This window comes from Pholcus phalangioides, unplaced genomic scaffold (assembly GCF_987345545.1).
Source record: "Pholcus phalangioides strain wild (caught in Gottingen) unplaced genomic scaffold, Ppha-v1.0 ptg000008l_1, whole genome shotgun sequence".
NCBI classification, from domain to species: domain Eukaryota; kingdom Metazoa; phylum Arthropoda; class Arachnida; order Araneae; family Pholcidae; genus Pholcus; species Pholcus phalangioides.
Window position 1 is genome coordinate 34,636,525 of NW_028301601.1, and position 18,252 is coordinate 34,654,776.

Genomic DNA, 18,252 nt, shown 5'->3' on the forward strand with positions numbered 1-18,252 from the left:
CTCTCGGCTACTAGGACCATATGTAAATATATACGACATGTTGTTGTTGATGGTGATGATGATGGAAATTATCATCTTGAAAAAAAAGAAAACCAACAAAAATATAATTCTAAATTTATTAATAAAATCTCTCGATTAATCAAAAGTTTTAAGATAAAAAATATAAAATTTCATTTATCAGATATTTTTCCCGATATTATTGATGCCAGTTTTTTTCCTTTTTTCTCAGATCTGAAAATGAAAGGTTAAATATGCTTTCACGCTTTCCATTTGTTATTATTATTTTTCTTTCCAGTAAGATAACACAGGGTAAATCGTTTTTTGTTTCGTTCCGCATTTAATTTCTTAAAGAAATTAATTTTATAATTTTTTTTTATATTTCTCTATCATAATGAGTTATAATGAAATGCTTTGCACGTGTTGTTTTTAAATATGTTTAAAAAAATGTATTTGCATGAGCTTTGCATGATTAATTTTTATATTGGATGCCTTGGTGTAAGTTCAATGGTTCGTTTGGGGGATTGAATAAATTAGAAATATATGTAGATTTTATTTAATTTTTCCTCCGTCAATACTATGGTGCATTCCCTCCACCCTCTAGATTGTTAATGATATCATTGTTAGTCTAATACGTTGTTTATGACCCTTCACATGAATGTGCCTCACAAGGGTCTAAGCCGAGGACTTATTAATTTTTACATTATGAATTTACCAGAAAAGCCTTGGAACCCTTGGCGTTATTTCAACTAAATTGTGCGTGCATCGTTGCTTACTTTGAGGCCACTATTTTAATGTCTTGTATAGTTTTTACGCTTTTATAGTCATGTTAGGGCTTTGAATACTTGTTTTTACTTGATCACTATAATCCTGTTATTACAGTATGGAGCACGGAAACTTATACGGTAGTGCTCTGCAATTTCCGGCCAATGTATTACCCAACTCTGTCTAATTGTAAAACAATATTTCTCATACATTTTTCAGCCGCCCTAATAGATTTGACCAAAGTGCTTATTAGTAGTAAAGGGCCATACTACATATGCTACTAAGTAGCATGAAAGCATGTCACTTTTGAGCATATACAGTGGCATATTTACGGGGTCTTAGCGGCGACAGCCCCGGGGGTGGTAAGTTCGGAAGGGCAGCAAATTTGAGGAATGAATAGCCAAGAAAATTATTAGAATGGAAGAATGACAACAATTTTATAGCCCACGATAAATACACTTCTACCCAGAGAGCGAAAGACTTGGACAGTGGGTGGCCAAACGAATGGCAAGAGAGTTCGCAGGCATGTCAGTAACAGAAAAAAACTCGTTAAACCACAGGGTCGCAAATTCAAGAAATAAGTGGTCAGGAAAATTAGACTAGAATGGGAGGAGGGCAGCAAAATTTGTGTAGCCCTTGGGCACCAAAACTAAATCTGCCTCTGCACATGCAACTAGTGAGATTTGTGTGACAGTGGCATGCTTTTGTGTCGCTTAGTAGCATGTGTATCACGAATTAAAGGCCTATACAAGGTGATTCCAAAAAAATCCAGGAAAATATCAGAATGCATCCAAACAACAAAATCCATTTTGTAATATATGGTATAATATAAAGCAATCAATGAAACTGCCCAAGGGCGTAGCGGGGGGGGGGGACTTGGGGGGTCTGGTCCCCCCGCCCCGAAATGTGAGAAAATGACCGAAAAAAGGGAAAAATATGGCCAAATCCATTGTTCTGTCACTTTGGTCCCCCCACGAACGAAATTTCTGGCTACGCCCCTCAAACTGCCTGAACTCATTAAGGGCTGGTTTTGGTCCTTAATTATCATTTCTGCTGGGCATTGCATAAAACATGGGAAACATGAATCATAGAAAAGTGTAGGCCTACAGTGCTGGGGACATGGGCTGAGATAAGGGGGTGATGCCCCCTCCCTGCGTCAGTGACGGAGCTGGTATATATACATATATATTGTGCCCCTCCCCAGCTTTTCATGTCTATCTCCACCTATACATAGGATATTCTGAAGTCATGAAGACTACAGGGAATGTTTCTCAACAAGGTGTGTAAAATTGAAAAACTTATGAGCGATATCAGTCTGTGCAAAACTGGCTTTTTGTGACGTCACATTCCTGCTGTACCTTGCATGCCATTGATGAAAAAGAGCCCATTTTTCACTGATACTAGTGAAGTTGGCACATGTTTTGTTTGTAAAACATTCACAGTGTAGTCTTTGAGCTTCTGTAGGCCTAGCATTTTTGTGTGCAGCACTATAATACCTAAAATGCATGTTAAATAGCTTTAGTGGAAACCCTTTCTATACAAGGAGCGAGAAAAATGCTCAAAAGCATGACAAGAAGTCACCAAGAGTGAAAAAGTCCTGCTTTCAGACATCTCTGTTACCAAAGAAGAAAGTAGACAAAAGCTGGATTATATTACAGCAGTTTAAAAAAATGTGATGAGATAAAACAATATTGTAAGGTATCGAGATCGAAAATAATAACTTTTAGACATAGGTGGTGATAGATTTGAAAGTCTGGGGTGGGGGGGAAGGCACAATAACGTCAATTTATATATACCCATATACTGATCAGATGACTCCACCTTTGACATTTGGGTCCCCCCTCGTATCTCTACTCCATGCTTTTAGACTAAATAGAGGATCGTGATTTAAAATGGAGCAACATATAAAATTCACATGATTTCAGAATGAATATTCTGGATTTAAGAAACGGTGATATATATCTTTTAAATAATACAACGGTGCTTCCTGAAGTATAAATGTTCTCTATAGTAAAAAATAAAAACCTTAAAATGAGTGGGCATAAAAGTCTCTGTGGGTTCGGTCAATAAAAATATGATTTGGGGGATTAAAACTACAGATATAATAGCTAGTAAGCAAAAAAAGTAATAAAAATGGAAATATTAAAGGTACAACCTGAGGAACAATGATATCCAAAACGAAATTTATCCAATAAGAAAAATTGATGGTAACATACTCCACAGTGGAAAACGGTATATATGCCATACAAAGAAGGGACAAAAAAGAACTTAAGAGTTTCAAATCGTTCAAATGCCGTGGTAATACAAAAGCATATTATCAACACCCTCTGTAGTCTTATGTCATTTAACAATAAAAAAACAGTGGCAACCTACGAGATGAAGGAAATAATAATAGCAGGCACAGAAGAAAAAAAAGTGAGAATAGGCTAGAAAGGAAATCACCAAAGAAATAAGGGATTATATTACAGCTGTTCCTGCATGCTCACTTTTTCGTGATTCTTGAATTTTAACCATTCCTTTTGGAATCCACAAATGGGAGGATGATAAATGGCAAAACCAGCTCTTTATGTGTTTAATAAAACAGTGCTGTTCGTTGTTTGCTTGTATGCTGAAAATTGATTGTTTAGATGCTGGCAAAATTTTACTTATGGAGCACGAGTTCTGAATTGCCCTGTATTTTTTTCTATGATTTTGTTATCAAAGCAAATGACAATTTGCAGCTAACAATTATGGAAAGATTTTTTTTTTGCTTTGGAGACCGGGTTTAGGTTGTCAAATAACATCTTTGAAGAATTAGGGCATGCATCTTCAACCCGATGCTCTCTCAAGCACCATGGTGCTCCATGCAGTACCCAGAGGACTCTAGGTAATGAAATTGGACCTTCATGAAATTGGACACAAGAATAGTCTGTCCAATTTCATGCTTGTGAGCACATAAACAAGGTTTCAATTAAGCACCTTGTACAAATTGCATTCAAGGATTGAAATCATCCTGATTTCATACATTCATTTATCAAACTTGCCTTAAAGGTGCTCTTTTTTTTGATAGCAGTGCTTGTGACTGCAAAAAAAAATTTAAGACACCTAAATTAGGGCCTCCTCACACTGAGATACTCTAATTGATCTTGAGTAGTCTCAACTTGAGAGTCGAGTTGCCAGTTCTTTCTCACACAGCGCTATTAAAAAATCTCAAAGCTCGGGATATGAGCAAAAACAATAGTGTCCAGTTCACTTATCTTCCTGTACCTCATAAACAGGAATAGAAAAAATTTGCGATTCTAACAGCGATGAAGATATTATATTATAAATTATTCTACACTATTATCTCCTCCAGAAATGACGAAATAAAAGAAAATTATAGGAATATCTGTACATTGAAAAGATTATTCATTGTTAACTATTCGCTTCTGCACAGGGCCTTCTTAAAAGCATTGTTGGTTGTCGGGAAGTTATTTTTCTGAGTTTCCCTTACCTGATTAGAAATGCCTGCCTTCAAATGAACATGCTCACTCTCGAGAATTCGATCCAGATTTCATTTTCATTAGCCTCCCCAGGCCCATTTTTTAGTCAACATGGCAACTTTGCCCTGGACTAAACTGTTAGGTGGTTACATTTGTTTGTTTTATACTTACACTAAAAAAACCTGAGTGAGAGAAACAGGAAATCAATTGATGTTGTGCATTAACAATGGTGTAACCATTTATCTCTGGCAATATGCAGTTGTGCATTTCTTTTTTAATGTTTAAAGTGTGTGCAAGTTCTGGTGCTTATTTACACTTTCATTATTCCCATACTTATGACGGAAATAATTACAGGAGTATTTGAGATATAGTATGCATTGCACCCAGGGCCAGATTTAGATTCGATGGGGCCCTAGGTTATTGAATGTAATGAGGGCTCATTAAATGTCCAACTACTGCTGACCAAAGGGTAAAAGTCATAGAACTGCCAGGTAACAATTCTGAACTTCATACATACTTCAATGTGTTAAAATTTGATCTTTCCAGTATCACTTTCTCCCAAAAGCATGACAGTTAGTTTTTTGGTAGGGGGAATCTGCAGACCTTGGGGGCCCTAGGCTACAGTATGTCTAGCCTATGAGGAAATTTGGCACTAATCCCACCTTCGGTATGAAAGTTTGAAATGTCTCAATGCTAATTTTTATCAAGAAATATAATAATTTTGTTAGATTTCATTGCTGGAAGTGTCAATTTTTTTATTTTGATGTGATCTTAAATGTGTTACCTATCATTTTTAGAGAAAGAATAGGCCTAATCATTCCTGTCTCTTTATTTTGTACAGGTAGCAGAAAATAGAACATAACGAGTCGAGAAAGCAAAATTTCCAGTAAATATGATCACGTTAGCCAAAAAAGCAAAGAAAACCCCGGTAGATGCAAGGAAAGCGACCAACAACAATATTTGCACATCCAGAATATCCGTCAGGGATAAGCTTCTAGTTAAAGGTACACAGCTCACACACGATCATTATTTTCATCTCTTATTGAATATAGCCTACATTCCAGTCTCCCTAAAAACAAATATTCTAGTTGAATTTAAATTGTAAGGTAAATTTTAAATAGATTTTGTAAAATAGGCTACTTAAATGTAAATAATTTCTGTGCATTAAGAATTTCAATCCTTTCAAAGTTTCAAATTATCTTTGAGATAGCGCTAAAAGGGGGAAGTGAGTTTGAATTTAAGATTTAGCATTTTAAGTGAAACGTGACGAGATACCTAAATATTATATATTTATTTCTTTTGTCTGTGGAATATATAATTTAAAAATATATCAATATTCCTTAATGCAGATTATACAGGTTGATTTTTAAGCTTCAGCATGTTCCCATCGTCCAGGGATGATGAGCGTAGCAGCATACTCCATCATCCTGGGATGATCTGGATTTTTTCTGATGATCTGGAGGGAATTTAATGAAAATTTTATTTCCCTTTATATGATTCTGCCATGTGACTAAATGATTCATGAAAATTCTTCTTATACATTTCATGTGGTGATACATCAAATATGCTCAAGCCACCACACTTCTAGAATCTTGTATGGCTGAAGGTGCATTCAAGCGGTTGTAATTGTTTTTTGCCAACATGCATAACTGCAAGCTTGACAAGTGTGCATGTTCAATCTTTATGCACATGTGTGACTTCTCTTTTTCCTTCACACGGTACAAGCATGCTTGCACAAGCACCAGGTTTTACACTGAAGCAATTTACAGGAAATTCACAGACAACCAATTTGGCACTTGGTAGTGACAGAGTCATTGACCAAGTGAGAAAATGAGTGAGTGAATGAGCAAGTCAACGATCTGCTTGAATAAATGAATGAATGAGCAAGCACACTCACTTGCCCAAGTCAGTGAGCAAATGATAGTGTGTGCAAGTGGGTGACCAAATAAGCAAAAAGAACATGTTAATGAGTGAGTGATGAAGTGAGCACATTAGTGAGTGAATGAATGAGCTAGTGAATGAGTAAAAAAGAAAGGGAATGATCAAGTGAGTGAGTAAGTGAATGCTAAAGTGTGTAACTGAGGAAATGAATGAGGAATGAGCAATCAGTAAGTGTCCAAGTGACCAACTGAGTGAATGAGAAATGAGCAAGAAAGAGTCAGTGAGCAATTGAGAAAATAAGTGAGTGTGTGGGTGAACAAATGACATAGTGAGCAACCTAGTGAGTGACTGAGTAGGTGAAAGCAGTGATCTCTGTTATATATATTTTGTATTAAAATATTTCATTTACTTTCACAATTTATAATTCAACAATCTTCAAATACACCTTTTAACAAACGCCAACACAAATCACAACTCACTCAAGCAAGAAGACTGACAGAGCTCACTGAAACATGAAGAATACTTGCATGCATATATTGGCCTATATGGTTATGTTTGCACAAACATAAGGCTTGAACAAGCCTGCATTATCAAATATGCTCAAGTTGCTTGCACAATCACAATCCTTGCGCAAAATTTCTTGTACACAGTCTCTCATACAAAAGTTTGCACGTGCATGCTCTTCGAGCTTGCAGTTACGTGTGTAGGCACCTTATGCGTGGGAAAGTATTGTGAATTTTTTGAATAAGTTTTCAAGATATTTCTTCTTTTGTCTCTGAAAAAACATCTGGACGGTTATTTTTTAAAATTCATCATTTTTCAGTATGGTCCTCTAATTTCTTCCGCCATTGCATTATGGGAACTTTTATTTCAGAACTTTTCTGGTCAGCTGACGGCTTGTTGCAAAACAATGCAAAATATTCTGCTTTAGGGCTGGTGTAGACCCACCTGAAGTCATTTTACCAAGACAATTATATGACAGAAGTGTGGTCCACAGTCTTCATTTCAGCATGCTGAAGAAATTTCATTTCTTAAGAAAAATGGGGGGGGGGGGGGTGGAGAGAAATTTATATATATATATATATATATGCAGGAATTTCATTAATTTTTTTTTGTGTCTGTATATTTGGCAATAACTGTAGTGGTCAGTGGCATAATTTCTCCTCACATTTTTCTGCAGAAGTTCAAGAAATGGAAGCCAACATGCCTGGTACATGCAAAGTGAAGTTCAGTGATGCAAATACCCTCTGTCATTTTGAAGTGATCGTTGCGCCAGATGAAGGGTATTGGGCAGGCGGCAAATTCCATTTTTTGATTGATATATCAGAAGAATACAATATGGTGGTAAGAACTAGTGTTTTGGTCTTAGTTCCTTTGTTCTTTTCTGAAATGTACCTACATTGAGTTAGCCGTATTAGATAAATCATGATAATATCATAGATGCCAATGCTTCTGATTTTTCATCCTTATTAAAATTCTGGTCACAAACCAAATTCTTTTGATTTTTTTAGTATCTTCATAAAAAAAATCCCTAAATTCCTAGAATATGAATGATTGCTCAAACATGTTTAAAATATGACCAATAGCTCGAAATTGCCGAAAATATGACATCATAAAAATCCAAGTCCTTGTGATCACACTGAAAAGGAAAGCCAGTTTGAATTAACAGCCATTTCGTTTCATTTGCACATTTTTTTTATCAAGAGGAGAAAAATTCTAATGTGTATACAGTACAAGTCAGATGCATTAAAAATCAGTTTGTGATTTGCAAGTGTAATATGTTCTATTTTTCTTCGTACGATGCTAGTCTATTGACATTCTAACATTGAATATTTCCACTGCTTACAATGCCATGTCTATTGTAATGACAGTTTTATCATAATTTAAAGCTTCACAGCATGCTCCCATTGTCCAGGGATGATGAGAATAACAGTGTGCTGCTCCATCATCCTGAGATGATTTGTTTTTTTTTCAAAGACATTTTCTAATATGCTCTTAAAATGTTCCCTCTTCTGTTGGCACCCTAAAAAATTGCCCCTCACCGTCTTCAGTTGGCACTTTCTGCAGCCATGTAGTGTGCAGGATTCTAGATCCGGCCCTGGTTTCACTGCACAGTGATGCCTCGACTAACGAACATGATTCTGGAATGAATTATCTTTGTTAGTCAAGGTGTCACTGTATTTGCAACGTATGAATTTGAGTGTCACCTACCTCTCACAAAACACAACTGCAAAAAAAAAAGATTTTTTTATGCAGCTATTTTGAGAGTGAGATTTCTTTTGCTATTCCCACAGCCTAGGGATTAAGCTTCAATTATAACTGATTTTTATCATTTAAATGTAAATGTTCAACTTTCCTATTTTCAAATGCCTTTAAAACAAATTTTGAGGGATTGCAAATTTTATTTGTTGTGTTCGGGTGTTCCGTGTATCTGATCCAGTAACGGGGGGTATGACAGACTAGGTTTACTATAGTGTGGATCAAGTGCTGCCATTTCTTAATTATATGTTGATGTGGCTTCATTTCTTTTGAAAATGTCTGACCACCATAAATAAAAGTTTGGTTGCAATTTATTTCTTTTGATATAAATTTTTTTTAGCCACCACAGGTGAAGTGCATGACTAAAATTTGGCATCCAAATATAGCGGAGGAAGGAGATATTTGCTTGAGTCTACTGAGGCAAAATTCAATTGATGGTCTGGGTAAGCTTTCAACCAATATAACTAATAAATGCTTCATATTTAAATGATGTGAATGTTATTTACAGTAAAACCTCATTTATCCGAACATCAATTTTCTGAATAACTCGGTCAACTGAATACCTTTTCATCCTCTCATTTTCAGTTTTCTATAGCCAATGATGATCAACAGTTGGTATTTTCTTGGAACTTGAATCTTATCTCCCAACTGGATAGCTTCCTTCTATTGGGCAATAATCTACTTCCAAACAATTGTACATACTGTACCTGTGAGCTACAGATGTAAACAGGGGCAGATCCAGGAAAAGTTTATGTTCTTATAAACGATTGGCAAGCAAAACAAACATATGAATAGGAGCATATTTAGCTGTCATTTTTTTTTTTTCAGCTGACGAATTCATCTTAATCTTATGAGTGTGCCTTAATGATAGTGGGGAGTGCATCTTGACAACAAAAAGTTCTTTTCACAGTTTTTGCTAGGAGAGGGGGGGGTTAACATTTATTGCTGGATTTCAATTTATATTTGCATTATTTAATTAGTTTTGAAATTGATTTCCCGAACTTTTCCCAACACGATTCAGTCCTAATGTGTTCAGATAATCAAGGTTCTACTGTATTTAGTTTTTTGTCAGTTTTTGCAGTCAATATATGCCTAAATGTTGTAATATATTGCATATAACGTATGTATCATTACAGGTTGGGCGCCAACAAGGACACTCAAAGATTTAATTTGGGGTCTCAATTCCCTGTTTACAGTATGTATTGCTTTTGCATTTTTTGTACATAAGAAATTAACAATTTATTATTTTTACCATTGAATTATATTATAGGAGCACTTTTAATGTCAGATCACGGTTACTATGACAATTTATGAAACATCTCGACCAGAGTCACCCTTGGGGTGTGCGACAGGTGCGGTTACACCATGCCCTGCATACTGCCACCCCCCCCCCCCCCGAACTTACGTAAGCAGTCAAATACTTTTTTTTTTGTATAAAACAAGGTGTCTAAAAGTTCTTTTTATAAAATTTGAAAAATTCAACTTGTAAGATTATTGGTAGCATTTGCCCGAATGTAACCTATGATCTTTATTGGCTGGATTTTTCAAGTTTTATAAAAGGGATTTAATCAAACTTTTGTAGTGTAATCCCAGCCTAATTAATTGAGTTTTCATCAATTCTGGAATTATTTCATTTTCGATGAATTTTCATCTCTCAATTCTGGGATTCTTTTCTCATTACTTCTGAATTTCCACATCAGTTCTTTAAATATCTCTCTCATCAATTCTGGAATTATTTCACTCATTAATTTTGAACTTTCCCAAATTCTGGTATTTATGTTTATCTGATTTATTGTGACTTTTGATTTGGAATTTTCATTGGTTCTGGAGTATAGTGGGGGGGGGGGGGTATACAGGACTTTTTCTCAAGGATGGAAAGAGAGTTTCATTTCTTTTTACGGAAAGGGGATGTATGTTTTTCCGACAAAATAACACTATAATCTCTGTGGGGGTTCCCCACCCCTCCTATGCCAATGTGCTGGAATATCTTTTATTTACTTAAATTAGTTTAATTCATGAATTCTAAATTTCCATTAGTTCTCAGATTATTAGTCGTTAATTTTGATTAGTTTTGAACTTATTTACTTCATCAATTTATTTTCAAATTCATTAAATTCTTTCAGTTCAAAATCTTCATTGATTTTTGTGTTAATCTACATTTCATTGTGTCTATATATGTATTTTTTTAGTAGGTAGTTTTCATCATTCCTGTATATTTCGTGATAATGTGTGACTCTTTGAATGCAGTTTCCCCTCCCCACAGAATATACAAAATTGGGCTAAGGAACTCCAAAATTTTTTTTGCACCTTGCATGATGTCTGATAAGTGTGGCCCTGATCTTTCATTTTAATTACATTAGATATTTTTTTACACTTTTCAAGTTCTCAAGTAATTCAGTTGCGTAATTCAAGAATTTGTTTTGGACTTCCTGTGAGTGAATTTTTGCACCCTCTTACTAGAAAAATGAGTAGATTCCAAAGAGCTTGGACACTTCCATTTTTTTCAAGTGGCTAGTGAACGGTGCTTGCTAATTAAAGAATTATTATCCCTCCAAAGAATATTAGAGCGCCCTGTTGAAGCATTGTGCCTAGATTTTAACTCAAGTACCTGTAAGGCAGCACATTTCTTCTTTGGTCGATAGCATTGCCTGTTGCATAATAAATGACTGAGTATAGATGTGCATTCATTTTTTTTCCACCATCTTATATTAAATGATGACAAAAAAATGTTTTCTGTTATGATGAATTTTCCACGGGTTCAATTAACAGTTAACAACCACAGCTAAAGAGTTCAGTAGAACCTGTTTATACTACGGCTTAAAAATAAAAAAAATAAAAAATAAAACCTAGGCATAGATTGATACAGTGAAATCTCAAGATAACAATACTCTTTGGGCCAAAAAGTTGTTATAGAGGGATTATTGTTATATCAAAAGGCATCAATTTAACATTAGAGTATATGCATTCCCAAACAAGATTTGAAAATAAATATTGTAGAGGGATATATATTGTTATATCATAATGATTACAATATAAAATTAGGCCATATCACGTTAACACAGGTCATCTTATAGCATTGTATGACGTTATAGAGCTCTTTTTCCTTATTTTCTTAACACCTTCCTCAGATTGTTCTGCGGCACACATCACAGAATAATGCAAAATAATTTATATTAAAACGTGATAATATACGACAAAATCATGCAAAGATGAAAGGGAAAAAATATATTTACATTTACAAGCTGGAATCTAACCTGTAACCTTCATATCAGCAGTCTGGTACTCTCCCAACTGCCCCATGAAAGGATGTCAGTTTTTGCTCTAACTAAACATATCAATTGTGCATAAATGTAAAAAAGTCAGTAAGAGGTGACGATAGGGTGATGGTATTCCATCTCTAACAAGGTTAGCATAGCACTCACGGAGGAGGAATCTGAAATGATAGGAAGACTCCCTTTTCTCCTCAACGTCCACTGGGGAACCTTCATAATGTATGCTCCCCATCTGTAATTAACAGATGCATGCTTTGAAGTCTATAGAACAGGCCAGCAGTGCATTTTGCTATATTATATTAATGGACACTCCCAGTTGACAGACAAAAATTTTTCAGTCCCCATGGTGTGTCTTATGTTATTCAACAGTATCGATGCCATTCTGATGTTAATGTATGTTATGAACTCTATCTTGTTTTCTTCATAGCCTTCTGTCATTTATGGCTTTCTTTTCTTGAGTTTGCTGTAGAAATAGTGACCAGTGTTGTTACTTGTATTTACCTTTTTTTTTTGCTACTCAAAGATTGTAAAGTTTGAAAAGCTCTCACACTCTCAATACAAAAAAATGAGAAAGATTGAATAATTGAAGATAGCTGGAACAACATTTATAAAACAAAGGAAAGGACAGTATTGCATAAATTGTGAGCAATTGAACTGCTTGCTTACTCGACTGAAATATGTTAGGCTCAATCTATCAATTTCTGAAACCGTCTTGACCATAGAATTGCTGTTGCACCAACCTGTAGAAATCGTAATGATTCTTTGTTGATTTTTTTTTCACTTCTCTCTCACTCACTTTCGCCACCCCATGGGTAACAATATAAACAGGTTCATTCAGCTGTAATATACTAAATTAATTTTGCTTGTAATACGCTAGTCCAGCCATATTTTATTGACAAAAGGTCTTTAGTGTTACAAATGTCTACAATTTTTTTTTTGTAATACCTATTCAATTTGTTTCTTTTTGCAGGATTTATTAAATTTTGATGATCCGTTAAATATTGAAGCAGCGGAACATTACCAGAAAGACAAAGTAAGTTTATGACTTCCATAGTAATTTTTATAGTTTTATATAGTATTAGAATTTTTTCTCAGTTTGGTTTGCTATATGTTATTTTCATCAGATCGTTTTCGATTGCTTATTTTCTACAATCGTGTATGAAAAACAGTAATTAAGTCAATTTAAACATGTTTGTTTCAATCAATTCCATGTTTGTATCGCTGTTTCTCCCAGGTAATCTCAATATACAAGGTGCATAGTTAACAACACACACTACAAATTACTTGCAAACCATTGATCCTATAGGCAGGCGTACATGTAGCAATAGTATCCAAATGATGTGTTGACCTCAGATAAGCCATTTTATAAGGAGCTGTATAGTTATGCAAAAAAAAAAAAACTTTTAATGCGGACACTCTGCGCCAAAAAACCTAATCAGAAAGTTGTTGCCCTGACTCTACTGAGGCCAACAAAAAAATTCCATGTTTCCAAGGAAAAGGTCCCAAGGTGTCATCTTCAAAAAATTAAGTATATTCATCTCGCCCAGAAGCACATAAAAACAACAAAATTAAAAGCAGAATGCAATTATTAAAGCCGTAAAAAATTATTAAAAATAACAGTTGGCTATTCATAACCTCTTGCACTTCTTGGTGATGTGTATAAAAACCTTTCTTTTCTCCAGCTTCTCTGTTCTGCCGCTGTGGTGGTCGAGTGGTCATAGTGACGGACTCGCATCGCTGGTCCATTTTTTGCCTGACTCATAACAACTCAGCTGGATTTTTAAATATTTTTGTGCATCAGCTCTTGCCGAACTTTTCTCTGGTTTTTTAATTGATATATCTCAGCAAATATTGCATTTAGAAACATGCAATTTTTTTTTGTTGGCCTCGGGAGACGGGGAAACAACTTTCTACTGTAATCGTTTTAAAAGACATGCTTGGTCATACAAAAACTTAATTGTTTTTATGATACGTTAATAACACTACGACCCCTTACAATTAGCATGACTTATCTATGGTCCACAGATTATTTGGATACTTTCCTAATGGGAAGTATGCCTCTGGGATCAATGGTTCATTTGTAATTTGCACAGTGCATGCTGTTAGTTATGTACCTTGTCCAATCTCACTACAGTTGATTCTGCTTATTAGAATCACTGATAATGTTATCATTCAATTATGTTATCACTTTTCCAAAGAATGGAATGGGCCAATATTATAGCTTGTAAAAAAATGCTTAATGACTTTGGATAATATCAATTTTTTTCCATTAAAAGTTTTTTGCACATTCTGAAGCTGCAGTGTAACCAAACTCTCCCCCATAAGTTATCGTTATCATGGTCCAAGACTATATGTAGGCTGCCAGAAGTTTTCTCTCCTCATTGACAAACAATTCCGTACTTGATGTCATAATCAGTCTGTAGTATTTGCTGGGATTCATATAAGTGTGGAGCTGTTTCTGCAATGGCCTTTCTATAGTGAAGGCCAGTATGATGGAAAAAAAAAAGCCCCTGTCCTTCAGTTGACCAGATTCAAATCTCTTTTTCCGAGAGACTTTCTCAAGGGATCTATGAAGCATATTGTAATTTGTGATATTAGACAGCTTCATTCTAATGCCTCGCAATGACTGAGTAACAAAAATGTTGGATTTTGGCTCAGAGGGAGAAACGTTCCATTTTTAGAAAAGAAGGGGGAAATGGAACGATTGAAAATTTTGTAACAAATTGTGTGGTAAAGAATAAAGTTGTCTTATTTTACCAATACCTGTTTACCATACATCCCCTTTGAGCAAATGGAACTCTTTTCGGGTATACGTTAACACACGTTATAACAATTCCATGTTATAGCGAGTTTCATTATAACGGCCAGTATGACAAGTCTGAAATGTTTTAATATGAGAACTACCTTTTGCATTTTCCCTTCGATATAATATCCATCTTCCGTTTAATAAAGGGATTGCTATTAAGCGGTGTGGACTAATAGGTCGGTGCAATTTTTTTTTTTTATCATGCTGTTATTTTAAATGTTTTTTTTCTCTTCTTCTTTCAGGATGGTTTCCACACAAAAGTTAAGGAATATATAAACAGACATGCCAAAAGATGAAGATTCGCGAAGTTAGGCATCAAAGTACTTTTTTTGTTTGGCATCACTCATCAAGTATATATATCGAGGGAGGAAAAATCTACATTTGTATCTACGAACTTAAAAAAAAATCATCCCAAAGAGTGGAGTTCTTGTCATTTAATATCATTTCGCAGCCGCTATCAGATGAGATACTAAAAATTTTGTATATTTTGTAAATAGTGTGATATTAAAATATTTGGATACGATACCAATCTTCTCTCTCATAGGGAACGTGTTATTTTTACTATCTTCTCTAATATTTTTCCTTTTTTGTGCAGTAGCAAACCAATTACAGTTCATTTGCTCATTATTTTATTACAGTCGCCTCTCGATTTTACGAACTGTACTTCTAGTTGTAAACAATATGTTATTTCTCGCTCTTAAACGTCCTTCCCATTTGTGAACTAACAAATTATTGAAATCTTTTCTAGTTCCTAAAACTGTGATTGTCAATCATTTTTCTTTAAATAAGGTTAAACATGTTTGCTTTCATAGGTTTTAAATCAAGCCCCCTTCAAATTGGAGTTTCGAGTGTTTCTTCGCCATTCATTAGGTTTGTTAATTCAAACATTCTGTTTGATTAATCTGAAGTGTTAATGTGAAAGTAATACTACCAGCCCGGTGACCTGGACTTTGAAATTTCTTAATTTTTTACTACAGAAGTAAAATCAATTTATGGAGGGTCCCGCCCATTTCCTGAAAATCAACTTCTAGTGGTTTTTTGACCTGGTGTGTGTTTGTGTAACCAATCACGAACTTAAATTCACAGAAAAGAACCAAAGTTTCCTCCGAGCAAGACACCATTCTGGTCACAGCACTGTGGGCTATTACGGGTGCCTTGTAAGTGCTGATGTGGCCTTTATCTCATCAACCGTCTGTCGTAGAGGTATAGTATTAATTTAAAAAATGCTCATAAGGTGTTCAAAACTACCCTGTATGTACCAGTTTTCAGAGTGAAAATGTGGTGTGCCACAAAATAAAGGAAAAGTTAGCATAAATTAAGGAAAGAAGTGTTGTCTGTTAGTTTTGGCTGCTCCTTCCTAACCATTCTGTTTTTCGAATTCAAATATCTCCAAGGGTTCAAATTTCCCAAGGCTATATCTAAAGCAAATCAACCTCCCTTCCCAGCAAAATATTCTGTGTCCCATTTACCCAGCCTGGAAATGCTCCACTAACCTATTAACACCTATTTAACCTTTTAAAACCATAAATCCCCTGGCTGTCCAGGTAGGCCTAGATTCATTATGAACACCTTTGGGTTACCTCTTTCTCCAGAAAAAGAGCAAAATTTGTGAAACACTAGATTTCTTAAAGGCATGCATGTGTTGTCTAGTACAATTCAGACATGCAGTATTTGCAATGCATGAACCGAGTTTGTTTTCTTTCAAATACATATTTAATTTGTAATTCACAATTTTCATAACAGATGCCGATACTGGTACGACATTTTTCCTTTTCAGTTGAGGATGAAATGGTGGTCAACTATAAAGGTGCACATTGGAAATGAGTATTTCATGCAGTTTGATCATTTTTCGCGAATTTTATACCAAATTTATATATTTCTTGTTTGTAACGTCTGATTCTGAAGGATGAGTACTTTAAGGCTCGGATACCAACATTTCTATAAATGCAATAACTATTATTGTATTTAAAACTTTTTTTTACAAAATAACACCATTTTCTCCAACCTTATTGATGCAAAGAACAAAATTAAGCAGGAAAAAGCCCATTTTTGCCGCATTTTCCTGAAATATATATGACAAAGTTAAGGGAGTTAGTAGCTAACTGAAATTTTGGTGGTTTATGGGCATGGGAGGAAGTGGGCATGAGGACCCACCTGTCAAATTCTCGAAAATTTCAACCGGTCCTGTTTTGTGAGGGTCTCTCAAGGTGCCGGGTGGGACAATGCGTGAGGGCAGCACTGTCAGGGCCCACCCCTAACATCAAAGACATGGACAGAGATGAGTCAAGGGTGGAGCCTACTGATCTAGCATATATATGAATTGATATTGTTGTGTCCCCCTAGACTTTCACGTCTATCTGAGCCTATGATCAAAGATGCATTATGGATGTCGTGAGTTTTTCCACCACACATAGAATTTAACACTTCTTAACAAATCTTTTGGCTGAAGTCTGCCTTCAGCGAAAGCCTTTAGAAATTCATATACCAACCTGTTGTCTTTTTCACAAATACAAATACAACAGGCAAAATGACCAACGAGGTGGCTGATAAAAAGATGCCCATAAAAATATGGATGTCATATATTTCAAAAATACAGCAACCCAATTAAAAATGCAATTAACACAAATTACAAACAATATATACACATGATAAAATATTATACAATGCCCATAAAGAATACTTATGGCTGTCTTATTCTAAGAATGAATAGTTCCTCGATTTACCCCAACATGTTTATCGTATTTCTTTTTAAACGTGTCAATTGTGTTACAATTTACTACCTCCGGGGATAAGCTATTCCATTTATTAACAACCCTATTAGAGAAAAATTCCCTGCGACACCATAACCTTGCATTGTCCCTCACCAATCGATACTGGTGTTCCCTTGTAAAAGCAGTCGATTCGCGGTGTACTAAAAGTTCATGGTCCATCCTATCCATCCCATTCAAAATTTTGAACACTTTGATCATATCTCCTCGACACCTGCGTTCATCCAATGTAAACATATTCAAAAGACGAAGTCTATCTTCATAACTCAAGCCGTGTGCCAATAAGGACACACACGTAGCTCTTCTCTGCACCCCTTCAACCAATTTTATGTCCCTCTGTAGGTATGGTCTCCAAAACCTTACAGCATACTCCAGTCCAGGACGATTTAATCCTCGAAAAAGCGGAAGACTGACTTTAGGAGAACACTAAGATGTTCTCCTTGACAGCTGCCGCCTCACTATAAACATTCTATCTTCTGTCTCGCTCCCAGTTTTGGTTGAAATTCCAGAAGTGACACATGATCCCTATTGAACAATCAGAAAATAACATCTCTGCTAGATTGCTCGAAGTCTAGGTGTGTCACACTCTTCTTAGAAGGAACTTTTAAGGTAGGAAGGTATGGCTTTTTCCCTGCCTGACCTACCCGAATTGCTTTTTTAAATTAAATTTAAAAATGCAAAAAAATATATATATAGAATATAAAAGAGTTTTCCTGCCACACAGGGTGCTCTGTAGATCAGAAGATGATGGGTTTTTTTTTGTTTCAAGTTGCTTTTGGCAAGATTAGCTTAGCTTCCATTGTAATTTCTATTTGGGTGTCTGTTAATATGATTCCATAATGAATTTGCTCTTTGTTTTAATTGGATTGTTTCATCTCGACCAAAGTCACAGTTTAAGTGTTTATGACATGTTAATACTTTGATTTACATATATTTTGAAACTTGATAAGTATTTGAAATTTAATTATGAAACAACATAATGTCACCTCAGTCTCAATGAGTATTGCTTATTTATGTTCTTGTCCCAATGAAGCGACATGGAT

The 18,252-nt window shown here is 35.2% G+C and overlaps 1 protein-coding gene across 2 annotated transcripts; it reads left to right on the forward strand.

The window, feature by feature from the left end:
* The first annotated feature begins 231 nt into the window (after window positions 1-231).
* On the forward strand, window positions 232-14,964 carry LOC149084204 (NEDD8-conjugating enzyme UBE2F-like). 2 transcript variants are annotated; one of them, XM_089234547.1, is made up of 7 exons: window positions 232-309; window positions 5,065-5,227; window positions 7,285-7,448; window positions 8,704-8,806; window positions 9,500-9,558; window positions 12,606-12,668; window positions 14,684-14,964. In XM_089234547.1, the coding sequence occupies exons 2-7, from the start codon at window positions 5,116-5,118 to the stop codon at window positions 14,735-14,737; spliced, it is 555 nt and encodes a 184-aa protein (XP_089090673.1). In that variant the 5' UTR covers window positions 232-309; window positions 5,065-5,115; the 3' UTR covers window positions 14,738-14,964. The 2 variants fall into 2 exon arrangements, with proteins under 2 accessions (XP_089090673.1, XP_089090674.1); XM_089234548.1 differs by having other exon boundaries at window positions 302-495.
* The last annotated feature ends 3,288 nt before the right edge of the window (window positions 14,965-18,252 follow it).

What these genes read in the sequence shown, in the direction of transcription:
- LOC149084204 (XM_089234547.1), top strand. Translation starts at nt 5,116, where the DNA reads ATGATCACGTTAGCCAAAAAAGCAAAGAAAACCCCGGTAGATGCAAGG. An exon ending in AAATTCAATTGATGGTCTGG is followed by an intron (nt 8,807 to 9,499) that starts GTAAGCTTTCAA and finishes GTATCATTACAG; the next exon opens with GTTGGGCGCCAACAAGGACA. An exon ending in GTCTCAATTCCCTGTTTACA is followed by an intron (nt 9,559 to 12,605) that starts GTATGTATTGCT and finishes TTCTTTTTGCAG; the next exon opens with GATTTATTAAATTTTGATGA.